Here is a 15,150-nt window from a genome sequence, read left to right on the forward strand (position 1 = left end):
TCTAACACAGTAATGCAATAAAGAAACCATGGAAGATTTGAAGGAGAAAACCCACTGGTGCAAAATGACTGCTTAGCTGCAGATAAGCAAATGCCTTTTCTCTGGTTCTACCCTCCATCTCTTCCGTATCGCAGCAGTATGCAAACTATATTGCAGCAATGGCACTAAACTTACAGGATGTTTTTGGGACATGTCTTAGAAGGATGTCAGAGAACCCTGAGTATAAACAAGGAGGCTTTTTATTTGATCTTTAGAGTAATTATGTCTAAGCAGCAGCAAACAGGATTCTTCCATTAACTGATTTAATTTTCAGATGCTAGGAACTTGCCCAGAGGCTATTACAGGACAAAGGAGTGTTTTTCTGATTACCCCAAACTTTACCTCAGTTGCTTGAGGCATATTCCTCTGTACTTCTTCCTATTACCCTAGGTCAAACACTGCAGTTGCATTGATCATTGACAAAAGGGTTCTCCTGAAAAGGTCTGTAGATTTAAGACGGTTGAATTTTGTTTCACTTGGTACAGTGCAAGAGTTTTAGTCAAAGTAATCTATTTACTGTGTACATTATGTATGTGTTTCTGAAAAGTGAAGTCAGTGATGGTAAATAATCAGTACTGTATGCAGACCACTAATAGTGAGAAAGTTGTATTTCCAATGTGATCCTGCAGCAATGCTGGCTTCTATAACTTTGTTTAGGTTTTGAAGATTTGCTGTTTTTAAGCGTTCAGCAACTTCAGGTTTCATGATGGTTGTGGTTTGAGCCTGGGTGGGGCTAAACTGTGACAGCAATTTTTGTAAGGCTCATCACTTCATTAAGAAAAGAAATTCTTTGCCCCTTTGGTCAAACTGAGACTTAGACTCTAAATCAAGAAGATGAGTACAAATCTTGAGACTTCTAAAAATGCAGCTTCAAGATGTTAAATGTCCATGGACAAAGGTGGTCTGACTAATATTTTTGAGTACTTATGTTAAGAAATGCCTGAGTTCATTTACCTTAGTGACCCTGAACTCAAGTCTTTTTTAATAGGCAGTAAATGATGGTATGTTTTCTTTTTTTGCTCTCAGTCTCGTGAAACATTTTTGCATCCTACAATTTCTCCATTGGCCCCAGGGAAGGGGACTGTGCTTGTTCAGCAGGCTGAGTCATTATGCCATTTCCAAAATACATTTTAATGACAGATGCTCATGTTGAACCTCATGCTATGTACATGTACTTCCCTGGACCTCGTCAAGAGTGCTTAGGCTCAAACTCTGGTGCTGCGGGTGGCTCTGCCTGCTAGCTCTGGGTTAAGGAGCATCTGTTACCTGATGTCTCTGCAGACAGTGATTTAGATGTGGCTGAACAGGTTGAGAGCAAGGAAAAAGTCCTCAAGAAATTCAGTGGGTTTGGCTGTGTTTACAAGGTATGTTGCGGCAGCCACTGCTCACGCTGACACCCTAGAGCTCTCAGGTGGATGCCTGGAGGATGACTTTGTACGCAGCTGCAGCATCTTCAAATACACTGGGAAAACCAGATGCTAGCTCTTGCTTAAACACAGGATGTCAAAGGGGATGCTGTCAGCAATTAACCAAGCTAGGGTAGAGCTTGTTCACAAATGTATATCCAAGTTGTGGAGGCATAACAAAGGTAAAAAACAGCTGCTTGCCTCTTCTAAGTGTTGGATGTTTCTAATCTACATGTACAGCCAATATTTGTAAGCAGTGCCCAAGTGTCTGACGTCTGTTACAGATATTAAAACTCCCCTGAGCAGTACTTAGTAAACATATCTTTGCTGTCAAAATAAATAAATAAAGAGGAGCAGAGAGACGTATCAGCAAATGGCATGAATCTGAGGAAATCCAGATGTGAGATGTGCAGGTTCTGCAGTAAGACCTGTAAGTACAGTACAAGTATGATGGCAGCCTTTCCTCCTGTTCAACTCACAGTTTTAGCTGGAGAGAGAAATTTTTGAGGTGTTAAAGTGAACAGATTTTTGAAAGTGATCTTAAAAGCTATTAAATGAATGGCAGTGGCTCAGAGGCTCTTCCTTTACCCCCTGCATCGATTAAAATTAAGAATTTGTACATTTAATTGTTATTATGTGTATAAGAGAAAACAAATTGGTTTTTTTTTTTTGGAAGGGAAATAAACATGGGGGAAGATGATAAAATAGTCAATAATACAGAGAAGATACATCAGGAACTGTGGGAATGCCTTCAGAAATAAATTTCATCTACAGCTTTATAATATGTCCCCTTCCCAGTTGCCCACTCTGTCCATTGTACACGCAAGGGAACTGCATGTAGCCTAAGGGAGAAATAAAATTTTACTGATGGGCTTGCTATTGTGTATTTTTTGTCTAGCCGTCCAGAGTATCAGAGAAGTATCCTATGAAAAAAAAAACCAACCCTAAATGGAAGAAGGAGCAAGTATCATTTAGAGGTGTATCAGAGATACAACTTCCAATCATGTCCTTTCCAATGAAATTTGTTGTGGAAATGCTAAGGTTAAAAGAGTGTTTCAGTATATTTGCTGATTCTAGGCAGAATCAGACTGGTGATACATAATTTTGATTGGGGTTTTAAAAATCTACTCTCAAATATTTTTTAAAGTCAGATGTGTTTGACTGTAGTGCTTCATTGTAGCCTGTAATACATGTGGGTGAAATAAAAATTATGATTATTCTCACATCTGTCAATCCACATGTGAGTATGGATTCTGCCCTAGCACAGACTATTTTTCTTTTTATAAATAAATAAATAAATTCCTAATTAGTTCTTCTCTTAATCTGAGAAAACTGTTAATGTTAGGAAATGAGATTATAATGAATCTGCTTAATCAAACAGCATAATTTAAAATGTTTAGCAGGTATGGAGATACCAAGCAGGAAAGTAGTTGGAACTGAAGATGGAATAATTATTATGATTATTATACTTGAGTAAGAGCTGTGTGAATGCAGTGTGCTGCACAATGTAGAAATGATTTTTGTGGCTTGAACTTGGATTATAAAATTCTGGGGGAGGCAATCTCTCACCACTATCTCTGAGTGGTTGCAGTCGGGTACCGGGTTGCTATGGTAATGGATGAAGGCTTGCCTCTGAACACAATGGTATTTTCAGCCTGAGGCTTCAAATAAGACCTATCATCTTTGCTTCTTTGTTGTTTGCATTAATTATCTGCCTCTCAACTCTGAGCAGAATTGCAGGTGAAGCTGCTTAACTCATATGTTTTCTGCTATATATGTATGGTTTTCCGTTGCTTCTTGAAGAAAGCCGCCCTGCAACAGAGACTGGACCGGGTTACTGCCCTCTGCAAAGTGGTGGCAAAAGTGGTTGGACCCTTATATTGCAATTTGGATCTGATTGTGTTGAAATGCTCCTGGGGAGGAGGGGAAGGGGCCACTGGGTGACAAAACATTGTGCACAAAATGGGAGCAATAACAGTATCAGTCATGATTTTTGATGAACTTTACATTGGAATGTGGCTGTTTGCCTCACTTGTGAGGAATGGAGGCGATGTTAAAGGTCTTTCCTTTGCTAGTGGTGTGCAAGGGAGTGAGAGGCAAGCCAGAGGCAGTGCTGAAATTTGAAACTTGTTAAGGGTTAAACTTCTCAAGAAGAGATCTTGCATCATGTATGACAGATTTTTTTCCAGGCTTTATTTTGCAGGCTTCGTGCATGTTGTTTGCAGCAATTGGAGTGTTAAGCACAGAGAGGCTTCTCTGAGTTTTGCCCAGAAAAGAGGCTGTGGTTTGTAGGACTTTCCTGCAGCAATTTTTAGTTTCTGAAAAGCAGACCACAACCTCATGCCCCAGTATTCATGTGCTAGTATTCATTTCCATTTTAATATGTTTTTGTTGCTGTTCCTGGCGCCTTATCTGTCCCTGTATCAGTTTGGCTCGGAGCTCTCCCTCTGCAAGATCCAGTCCTCTTGCTGTTATTACAGTAACAGTCGAAGAACCCGTTTGGGGTCTTGGGTGCAGCTCCAGAGAACAGGTACAGGGTGATGTGGCAGTACTGTGATTCCAAATGTGTGAGAGAACAAAAATAGCAACAGTCCCTCCTGTCAATATTGCACTGTAATGTGTGGTATCTGTGACAGCAGTCTTGCCTTATCCTGTGCTGTGAATGCTATGAGACCTAATCTGGTTCTTCGGTGTGCCATCTGACCCTCTTGAGCCTTGGCCTTCCCTTCTTCCGCCTTTTTCTCCAGTTACACATTTGTGAGGAGGGAAAGGAGGATCTAGAGGCTGGCCATGTTCCCTGCCTTTGCCAGCAATTATCTGCATAGTATCTGCAGCAAACTTTGGCTCAGAACAGAGTCATCATGTAAGTGAGAGAAAGGGGTGGACCACCAGCTCTTGAAAAGAACAAAGTGTTCAGATGGTGCTTAGTTTAGGAAATGTGTAGATTCCAGCTTCCATTATAGAGTCAAGCCCCAAAGTCACATCCAACCCCTTGCAGAGATATGATCCTCTGGAGGGTGTCCATGGGGCAGTGAGATATTAATGAACCTGATCCTTCCCTCAACACTGGTTTGATTTTTTTGTATTCGTATCAGGAAAGGGTAAACTGTTATCTATCTCTAACAAGTACATCTGTATACATCATGTATGGGTTAAAAAAGGTGGTACCTGCCAAATGTAAAATGTAGGGAGTAAATAGGATGAAAGGTACATAAGGAAACAAGGAGATGGTGTCTGGGCTGTGTGCTGCGAATCATCTGTGTCTCAGTTGAGTCTAGAGAGTGGTCCTTTCACAAGCTTCTCTATCTGTTCAACTCTTGGGATTAAACTGCCTTTGTTCTCAGCTGTACTGAAATGTTTATTCATTAGATTTTAATAAAGGAAGTCAAATCTCATATTCCTTAAACAGCACTGGTAACTGAATATTATTAATTGGTTAGTCACTACCTGTTAGGATGATAAGCCAGCAGAAACCTGAAGTGACAACAGCCTTTAGATTATGTGTTCATTCTGTAAATTATTAATAATTACTACTGGTCCTCTCCCAAATGATGAAATAATTGTCTTTCTTGAAGAGCAAAATTTTTATTTTCTTCAACAAGGAAGCTATATGTATTTAGGAGATTTGTTGCCTTTTTTTCCTTCGGGAACCAATATATTTTTGCAATTTGTTTGAAGGGGCAGTCCATGTTTGCATACCATGACTGTTTTCTGTATTTTGTACTTCCTTGGTATTTTCAAATATTTGTGAGTGTAGTCAAGGCCACTGATCCAGCCAGCTGTTTTTGCAGTATGATTTCCTCAATAAGGAACTAATGGAAAGACCTTTATCAAAGTCATTACTGGTTTTCTCACCCATACTTATGTGAAAACCCAAGATAAATAAGCCCTTAAAGCTAGAAAAAAAGCAGGACAGTATGTTCTTTTAATGGAAGCATCTGTTGCTTTTTTTCCCGAAAATGTCAAATCCTTTAGATAGATAGGTCTACACCATTGTCTCCTTTTTTACAGATGGGGAAACAAAGAGCTTAAGTGATTTAACCAGCACAGTGCAGCAGGTTCACTGCGGTGCTGGGAAGAGGATCTGGTTCTCCTGTTCCCAAGCCACTAGTTGATGACCGAGATGTTCTGTAGCACTTTTAGTAGCTCTCATTAGTATGCTTTCTCTATCCAGGGCTGCTATATTTTATTCATTGAGTCCTGCCATGCTGGCTTTGACCATCTATTTTTCCTGCCAGCGCTTTTGCCATTCTTCCATGCTGCCTTATACTTGGAAGAATCTGCTTGGACTACTTCTTCTCAAAATCTGCAGGTATTGGGACACAGAGAGGAAACTGCCTTCTGATGGTTACAAGGCACAGTGCCAGAAGGGATAGCTAAATTACGATCTATGAGTGTAGCTTCTATCTAGAAATTCACTCACGTGTGGCCGAAGTAAGAACCTCACTTTATACAAAGCTCAGTTTGTGTGCTAAAGTAAAAAGAAGAGAAAATCTTAAGAAGTTGAGAAATTATGGGCTGTGTTCCGTCCATGTTGTGCACTCTTTCTAGTTCCCTTTACTTCCATAGCAACTTCACATGCTTGCTGCAGGGCCTGACACTAATATTTTCCTCTGTGATAATGAGAATTTATGTCATCAAAACTAAAATGAGATGTTCCCTCCTGTATTCTCTCTTGATGTCTCAGCTTCAATAATTATGAGATGGAAATAAAACTGTATGAAGAAAATGGATGAGGAATGAAACAATTTTTGGAGGTAGACTTACCTATATTTTTAGTTCTTTTTGCCACACAAGCAGACTTTCTGTCTCTCGTGAGTCAGACCACGTGTTCTTCTGGAGAAGAAACCTGTGACCTGATTGTGCAGGGACTTCGCTGTTCTACTTTAAAATATTCAGAGCTGGAAAACAGACGTGTATAACAAGCTTCACGAAAATGTTTGAAATTTAGGACAGTCCTAAGAAAACTTCACTTCTTCCCCTTTCTTGTTGGGGTTATAAAAGATGACATGCTGATGTTAGAAAGCTATCCTCCCCAGCCTTATGACTATCAGAAGAAGTGCTGGCTTACACATCAGAAGAGCTGAGTGTGTAATAAAGAAGTGCTCAGCCCATGCAAAATTTGACCACAAGGTGTTTTAATATGTGGCTTCAGTTCCATTTCATGATTATTTGTTTTGTTTTTTAATTTCACCTCATTCCCCCTATCTAAGTGTTTGAATGAAAAATTCAGGATTTTGATGAATAGCTATGTGGGTGTTTACATGTCAAGTCACAAAAGCCATGGGTTGCATATGTAGAAGTATTCTTCAACTGTTTTTCTTTTCATCTTTTAGGTCTTTCAGCAGCCAAACTGCTGACTGAGTTGGGCTTGAATGTGGTGTTGCTGGAAGCCAATGACAGGGTTGGTGGAAGAACTTTCACTGCCCGGGTAAGTATCTCCAAACCAATTATACTACATATGCATGTGTGTTATATACTATACATATGTAAAATTACACACTGTATGGTTGTATGTATATATATAGGTGTAGTATACATATACTATGTGATTCACGTATTTATTTTTCTTTCCTGCTAGAGGACCCTACTTGATAGAAAATTTTTAGAGCAATAGCAGGTGGTAAATTTCCTGTTATTGTGCCAGTAAGAGCAGGGAAAGACTGGCATGATGGTGAGGACAGAGTATTTCCGGGTGATCTGCAGGCTTTGGAATCATCAGTCCTTTCCTGTGGAAATGAGAAAATTATTAGCTAAGTTTCAAAATCATTTCCTGGGGAGAAATCTCTATGAAAAAGCACTTGTAAGGCTTACCGTGCCATGAAGAGCATTGAGCTGAAACGTAACAAGCCCCATGAAGACTGATATAAGCTAGAGGAATGGCAGGGGTAGCTGGGAACTAGAGCCAGCATGTCTCCCTTCACTCCTTTACCATCTGCCCTACCTTCACCTGGCAGACCCCCTCCCACTAGTCATTAGAAAATCTTAGCTGTACTACTTCCTAGTACAATCTCTTTTGAACTAGTTGTTGGGGAGATGCTTGACTGATCAAGAACCCCACAGATGTCTCTGACTCTGTCCATCCCTCTCTGCCTATCAGGCTCTTTCTGCTCCTGTTTGTGAAGGCTGTAATGTAACAACAGGCCAGCTAAGCTGGTTAGGAACTTCTTATCTGAAGTTCTCAGTAACTGCAACACCAGAGAACTGAAGTTTTCCATGGGGAGAGAAATCTTGGCCAAAATTCTCTGGGAGTGTTTCACTGAAAGAATTCCTCTGGACTGCTCTTTTAACTTGTGTGCTATTTGCAAAGGGCTTATCATTTTTTTGTGTGTGTGTGTGTTGTGTGTTATAAACTAGAATAAGCAAGTTAAATATGTGGACCTTGGAGGAGCTTACGTGGGCCCAACACAAAATCGTCTCCTGCGGTTATCTAAAGAGTTAGGAATAGAGACCTATAAAGTGAATGAAGTTGAGCACCTGATACACCATGTCAAGGTAAGATTCTCTCAAGTATGCTCCTCTAGATAGGCAAGTTGTAGTGCTTTCCTTTCTTGTTGTTTTCCGTCTTTGGTACAGTGAAATATACCTATTTAAGTATGTATTGTATGGGTTTCTTGGAGAAAAAAAAAGTATGTTGGTAGTGAAGAACTCACACAAATTAATACCTGCATGCACATCTACGTATGTACCCTGTAGATGCATCCTGTTAGCTGATGCCTCAGTGCAGGTCTGAGCTCTTAGTTAAAAGCTTTCAAAAAGCTTCATTGTTTATGAACAGTACAATCATGACTCTTCTGTGCAGGTCAGCTCTCATATAACCCACTCAAGGTAACTGAAAGTCTCTGTCGGGAGTCCTCGAAGTATCCTCAATGAGGCTGAAAATTTTTCAGGATCAGAGTCTTAAACCAGTAACAATTATTATCCTGACTGAAAGAAATGTGAGGTTTTAAGCCTGGTTTTGCTGACGGGGAAGCTGACCTGCAGAGTAGTAAAAGGCATTGTAATAGTAATTGTGAAATACACTGGAAGTCAAATGTTCTTGTGGAGGCAATGATCTGAAACAGGACAGCTATGACAAAGCTGCCATGAGTAGCCCACATATTCTCAGTATCCATACTATGCTTTCTCTGTAAGAGCATTCTTCCTCCTTTCCTGGTATAGAGCAGTGTTGCACTCCTACAGAAGGCAAATTTTCTGTGTTAGTCCTGAGGAAACTGGCATTGAGTTTCATTATATGCTTATGAAAAGTGATTGTGCAATGACTGGCAAAATACTTATCAGGTAGTAATTGGTGTTAGATCAAAGGTTAAAACAAACCCCGAAACGTTGACAGATTTAAAATCAGCAACGGAGAAAAATGGAGTTCTTCCATATGTTTTCTAATGTCTTTTCCCACTCTATTATAATAAAAAAGAAGGCTATTCTCAAAGTAATTTGCTATGATTCACAATTACTTCTGCTGTCGTAGAACTGATGGTTACATCCACGCTGTTCTGTTTCTGGCATCACCCTCAAAGCCAAATTTTCTGCTTGTTCATGTTATTTAGCTTTCAGTGTCTCCTTAATAGCAATAGGAGGTCATGCCATAAGGGGGAAACTTTAATGGTAGAGAGCAATTACAATGGCCAGTCAGGACGACCAGCTTTCAGGACAACCTTGCTGTCCTACCATTGCGGCATTCCAAAATGCTTCTAGAAGTCACTGAAGCCAAAGCTGAGGCTGGTACGAGGACCTGATTTATTGCCAGCAGCCAGTCAAGTATGGTTGCTTGTTTGGTAAGACAAACCCCATTTTCTTTTAGAATTCCTAGGAAACAGCTTGGGGATTGACATAGATATTACTATGCTCATTGAAACAGCCACTTGTTTTCCAACAGGATTTTAGTGTGAGAAAAACCGAGGATGGCATGAAAGTAGAAGTTTGAGCTCTTGCCAAGAACAGTCTGTCTTTCCTTGACCAAAAGTGTCTTATCCCATGAGTTGCCAGAGGCTGCACATAGCCTTTTACCATCATCTATGGATACCTTCTAGCCCAAGGTGGTGAGTGCTGGTGTGAGTCAAGGATCTCAGTTTTCTTCCCTACTCTGCACTGATGGGACTTGCTGGTGTTCAGGGATGTATCCCAGGCTGGCAGAGAGGGGTTGGCTTTGTTGCCTTGCCCTTGTCTGTGTGTTGGACAGAGAAAGGGCCTTAAATTGGGATTCTAAGGCATTAGGACACAAGTCCAGGGAATCCATCGAGTAGTATGACTTCTATCCAGAAGTCCAGAGGTGAGGGAAGGCACTCTGCTCCTGGAGGCATTCAAGCCATCCAAGCCTGAAGATATTTGCTTGCTACTTTGGTTAATGCCTGCATCTGTGCAAACAGATTCTGGGGGACCTGTGATGAAGGCCTGGGCTTACTTTAGCACTTATTTGCCTGTGGTAAGACATAATGAGGGATGCTCATATATGAGGTGGTATGCCCTTATGTATGCCAGGGGGGTGAAGCATCCATGGCAATTCTATGCGGGCAGGTGGCTTGACTTGAGTGCTGGCAGGCATTTGTGAGATTAGCAGTATGCCTTACGCAGACCAACGGAAAAAAGCTGCCCTGGAAGGGACACTTGGGGGTTCCTACTCCACCCTGGGCTTGGAAAAGTGTCTACCTCCTAGTTAGGTCAGGTTGCTTAGGGCCATTCCCAGTCAAGTGTTGAAAGTCTAGAAGGAGAGAGATCTTACCTGCTGGCTGAAGTACTTCCAAGAGTACTTCTAGGAGCCTGCGGGTTGGATTCAGACAAAGTTTATAGACTCATGCTTCTAGTGTGGCTGCCTGTAGGCGAGCTTCTAAAGAGAGCAGGGACAGAAGTGTGTGTCAGGACTTCCTGGTAGCCAAGCAGGGAGTAGAGAGGGGAAGCATTCCACAGAGAGTAGCAACTTCTCTGAATTTCCTAATTTTGCTCATTTTAAATCTTTTATTTCCTTTTTGCTTCTGTATTTGTACAATGGTGGGAAAGTATTATCATAGCTGAAGAATTACTCAAAGAACTGGAAGATGAACAGTGTATAGTCAACATAGGTATTGTTTTGTGGTAAAATCAGTGTAATAATCTTTAGCACTTTGCATTTGATGTGGCTGTTATACATTTCTTACATATCTCTTACTTTCAGCCATGTGACTTACCCATGGGTTCCCTGAAAATGGACAGTGTTCTTGTGTGCTCCCTGAAATTTAAGGAGTGCTCTCAAGTCATAGCTTGCAAATCAGGTTCCAAGATGCACAAAGGTCTGTTGCCTCCACGTAAATTTAAATTCACATGCTGACCCAAGCTTTGTGACTGTGGCCAAATCTAATTAAATTCTGAAGCACAAAATTCTCTTTGAACCCAGAGAGGCAATGAAACGTAAAGTTTTTTAATTCTTCTCCTGCTACACAGTCATCACAGTGCATCTTGTAAAATCAGCTCATTTTTTTACATATACCCAAAGGCAAAATCAACACTTTCATAGTTAATTAAATTCTTTTTAGAGGCTTTTTAATACAAGTAATATATTCAGCTTCTTTGTACTACAAAATGAAAAGAATGCATTTTGTTGATATCTGGGTGGGTCTTTGCTAATTAAGCTTTATCAGCTTGATTAGGTTGTGTGGTTTTTCCCCTTCAATCTTTTTTAATGTCAGGTTCTACTGTGAGATTATTTTTGGTCTCGCTAATATTGTGAGTGATAACTTCACAGAAACTCAAAATTATGTTTCTTGCCCTACATCTTTTTTCTTTCCTCCTACTTGTTAAGCAGCCTTTTTCGTGGTCTTTGAAAGGAGATTAATATGTTCTTTTCATTTGTATAAATGCTGGTTCATCAGCCTTAGTGAGAAAATTAGTATAGCTCTGCAAGTAGTATTTGGTAAGCAAATTGCTGCCTGAACACCGCTGCTCTTCAATAACATAACTGAAGTTAGGTTCATAAATCCAGATTTAAGAAGCAAAAGCAGAACTATCTGAGGGATCATCACCTCCTACCAGTGCTCCCATTGCACTGGTAAGCAGATGTAAAAACTTTAAATAAGATAACTTATCATTAGCTTCCCAAGGAAGGATTCAGGGCTGGAACCTATATGGGTAGATTTGCAGCTTTTGACTGGTGCTGTTTATTTTCCTCACCAAAATGACAACTTCTGCCTTAGAAAAACAAGCCAAAGTGTATATAATCCACATTATTTTTACCTTTGCCATGTAATCAATCCATGGAAAGAAATGTTGAAATATGAAAACATGTCAATTATCATGAGTGATTAAATATCAACATATTTTTATTGTTAATTCAAATTGCACTTCACTTTTTTTTTGCAATTGCAATAGCCATGCAAATTTATTGCATTTTAAACCACAAATTTATCAAATATTATCAAATGTAACACAGTTTCCTTTGCTAAGTAGGCTAACTGTGGAACTGGTTTACTCTGCTACCCTAAATCTGTGGGAAGAAACCTTTCTTCATGTGAGTGGTTTGCCAAATTTATCTTTTTAAACTTGATTCCTTCTTAGAAAGTCAGAATGATCGACCCTGTGTCCTGCTGTGGTGCCAGATGAACACCCTCTGATCCCAATTTTGCTGATGGAGAGCTTGCATGAAAACCTTGCAATGTAGACTGGCAATAAGACTTCTCTTACTGACTGCATTCACAGAATCACTAGGTTGGAAAAGACCCACTGGATCATTGAGTCCAACCATTCCTATCAAACACTAAACCATGCTCCTCATCCACCCGTCTTTTAAACACCTCCAGGGAAGGTGACTCAGCCACCTCCCTGGGCAGCCTGTTCAGGGCCCAAAGACCCTTTCTGTGAAAAATTTTTTCCTCATGTCAAGCCTGAACCTCCCTTGGTGGAGCTTGAGGCCATTCTCTCTTGTCCTGTCACCTTTCACTTGGGAGAAGAGGCCAGCACCCTCCTCTCTACAACCTCCTTTCAGGTAGTTGCAGAGAGCAATGAGGTCTCCCCGCAGCCTCCTCCAGGCTAAACAACCCCAATTCCCTCAGCCGCCCCTTATAAGACTTGTCCTCCAGCCCCTCACCAGCTTTGTTGCTCTTCTCTGGACTTGCTCCAGAGCCTCAACATCCTTCTTGTGGTGAGGGGCCCAGAACTGAACACAGGATTCGAGGAGTGGTCTCACCAGTGCCGAGTACAGAGGGATAATAACCTCTCTGGACCTGCTGGTCACGCCGTTTCCGATACAGGCCAAGATGCCATTGGCCTTCTTGGTCACCTGGGCACACTGCTGGCTCATGGTCAGTCACTGTCAACCAACACCCCCAGGTCCCTCTCCTCCAGGCAGCTTTCTAGACAGACTTCTCCTAGTCTGTAGCACTACATAGGGTTATTGTGCCCCATTAGAGCAGCAAAGCATGTTTCTCAAAATCCAGTTATTAGCGGTGGTAGATCTTCCTACTGCCATTGATGCTTATTGCCGTTTTTTTCCAGATGTTTTTTCCACCAGAACTTTCTGTGATACAATGCTGTGATCCTTCTTGGAGTTTCCCCAGATGACAGTATCATTGCTAGACAGTGGTAGTAACGTTTATTCCTTTTAATCTCTATATTGTCTGGGTGCAGACTGTGGATAGTGCTAACAGCTGGGTTAGGTAGTTCACTATTTTCGAAGTGTATTGCACCTGAAGCATTCCCCCAGTGGTGGCAATTGAGATAACTCTTGCTAGGTGTTTCCCTAGCACATATACAATCACAATCTCTGGGCAGAATGCTGATGTGAACCCAATCCGCAGCAAATCACTGAAGGTGAATATTTAGTCTTATACACGCAGTACTTGTAACTAGGACCAGAAATATGCACTATTGTTAGCAGGTTACATACTGATCTACAATTCATTTGCAGAAAAAAGTTTAACAGCCCTCTTGAGTGTCATTCATTTTCAGCACTATTGTGCTTATTAAAATGCGGTTTGCTGTGGTATTGTTTATGAATAAAGAATGTGATGGTCCCATTGTATTGGGATTTAATTAGCAACAGGATAAATGACTGCTATATCTACAGTTATAGAATTCAGTGGTGTTTCTTGTGTGATATCAGTGATACATGCACTGAAGCTAAGCAGTATGATTTATTTAAGCTTTTGACCGGCTTCTCTGCAAATCTAAGGGCAGTATCTCCTGGCATAGTCAGTAGGATATAGCCGAAAAGCTTAAATGGATTTTTGAATGACTAGATAAAAGTGCTTTCATTTTTCTGTGTATATCTTAATTAGAGTGCAGTCAGAGAATAAAAATAATAAAGTCTGTGAGACTGTCAGTTGCCATCTATTTAAGTGTGGCAAAATGGTATCACATGTCTTATTTCTTCCCCTTTTTGCTGACAATTTGTAAGCAAGAACTTGGGGAACTGAGAGGAATACATCTGAATCTTTAAGAAGCTGGGTGTCTGGTGTCTTGAAAAGGAAGCCAATTAATTTCAAAGATGCTCAAATTACTACAGGATCTCACTGGTTTCACAAGTCATTGCTGGAATGCAAATCTATGTTATTTTAACTCTTTATTAGATAAAAGGGTGCAGGCATTCCTGTCACAAAACGCCATGCCATCACATACTCAGTGGCAGCCTCAAAAGTGAGTTTGAGGATTGGATAGGCTGAGGTTGGTGAGAGTGTCTTCCAGACTCCCACGGGGGTATCCTCCGCACTGTGAATGAAGAGCAGCCATTGACAGGAGTATAGGAAAGGTTGGTCTTGTTTCAGTATCACTGGACTTGCCCTGTAATTAAAGGGACACCTTCCTTTCTTTATGAAAACATCCTTGCGTTAATTGCAAGAAGCAAGATCATAATTAGGACTTTTAATTTCAAAGATGGATTGTATTTGTATTACAGCAGCGCAAAACAAGTAAGATTATGTACAGCAAATCTGCAGTGATCTCTGTCTAAAGGGTCTGCAAACCAATGTCTTGCAAGGGATGTTTATCGAACAAGAAAGCTGACTGGAAGACTAGCAGCTGTGACCTAATGGTAGCATGAAGATGAAAGTAGGAAGAAAAATGAACTGAAAATAAAGTATGCATTTCCTAATTAAATCCAAGTGGAAATAAACTTCCTCAGTCTTAGCTCTCCCAGACCTCAGGGTCTGTTCCCTAGGACATAAGGAAAAAGACCTGTGCTCCCACCTGGCTTATTTAATTCAGACTACTAGGAGAAAAGCTTCAATTACATCTGATTAGAAGAACTGTTTTTTGTTTCCCTGGAGAAGTTGATTGAGGTCTTCAGAAAAACAGAATTAGAAAAATGTGTATTTCACACAGGAACAGCTGGCTGAGCATATTTGGTTTCACACATCTATAAAAAAAAGATATTATGTAAGGTGGTTTTTTTTTTTAGTTAAGAAATTTGAATGACTTGGAGTATCTTAGAAAAGAAACTAGTGATCCCCAGCATTCTCTGCTTTTAAGACAGTGTTTTAGTTGTGAGAGAGTGTGTGCGCCCTGTCTGCTTAGTTATGATATCTATGGGTAGAGCTTGTTTGATGGCTTTCTCCCAAATGAAACTCTTCTCCTGTTTTCATTTACTTTTGGTCATTTATCTGCTTTTGGGAAGGAAATAAGTATTTTTTTAAGACTAGTTCTAGAAATACTGAAAAGTTTTTCTGATGATTTCATCAGCTTTGTTGGCAGGTTTAATTCAAGGGTTAATAGCCACATGCAGGCCTAGTTTCCTAGAGTATAT

The 15,150-nt window shown here is 40.5% G+C and overlaps 1 protein-coding gene across 1 annotated transcript in view; it reads left to right on the forward strand.

Annotated features, from left to right (window-relative positions):
- The window catches only part of MAOB (monoamine oxidase B), a 53,685-nt gene that overhangs the window by 11,175 nt on the left and 27,360 nt on the right, over positions 1-15,150 (forward strand). Inside the window, exons 2-3 of the mRNA XM_069873158.1 lie at positions 6,782-6,876; positions 7,803-7,940. Coding sequence (XP_069729259.1) covers positions 6,782-6,876; positions 7,803-7,940 — 233 coding nt within the window. The remainder of the gene's footprint in view (positions 1-6,781; positions 6,877-7,802; positions 7,941-15,150) is intronic.

Source organism: Phaenicophaeus curvirostris, chromosome 1 (genome assembly GCF_032191515.1).
Source record: "Phaenicophaeus curvirostris isolate KB17595 chromosome 1, BPBGC_Pcur_1.0, whole genome shotgun sequence".
Taxonomy (NCBI): Eukaryota; Metazoa; Chordata; class Aves; order Cuculiformes; family Cuculidae; genus Phaenicophaeus; species Phaenicophaeus curvirostris.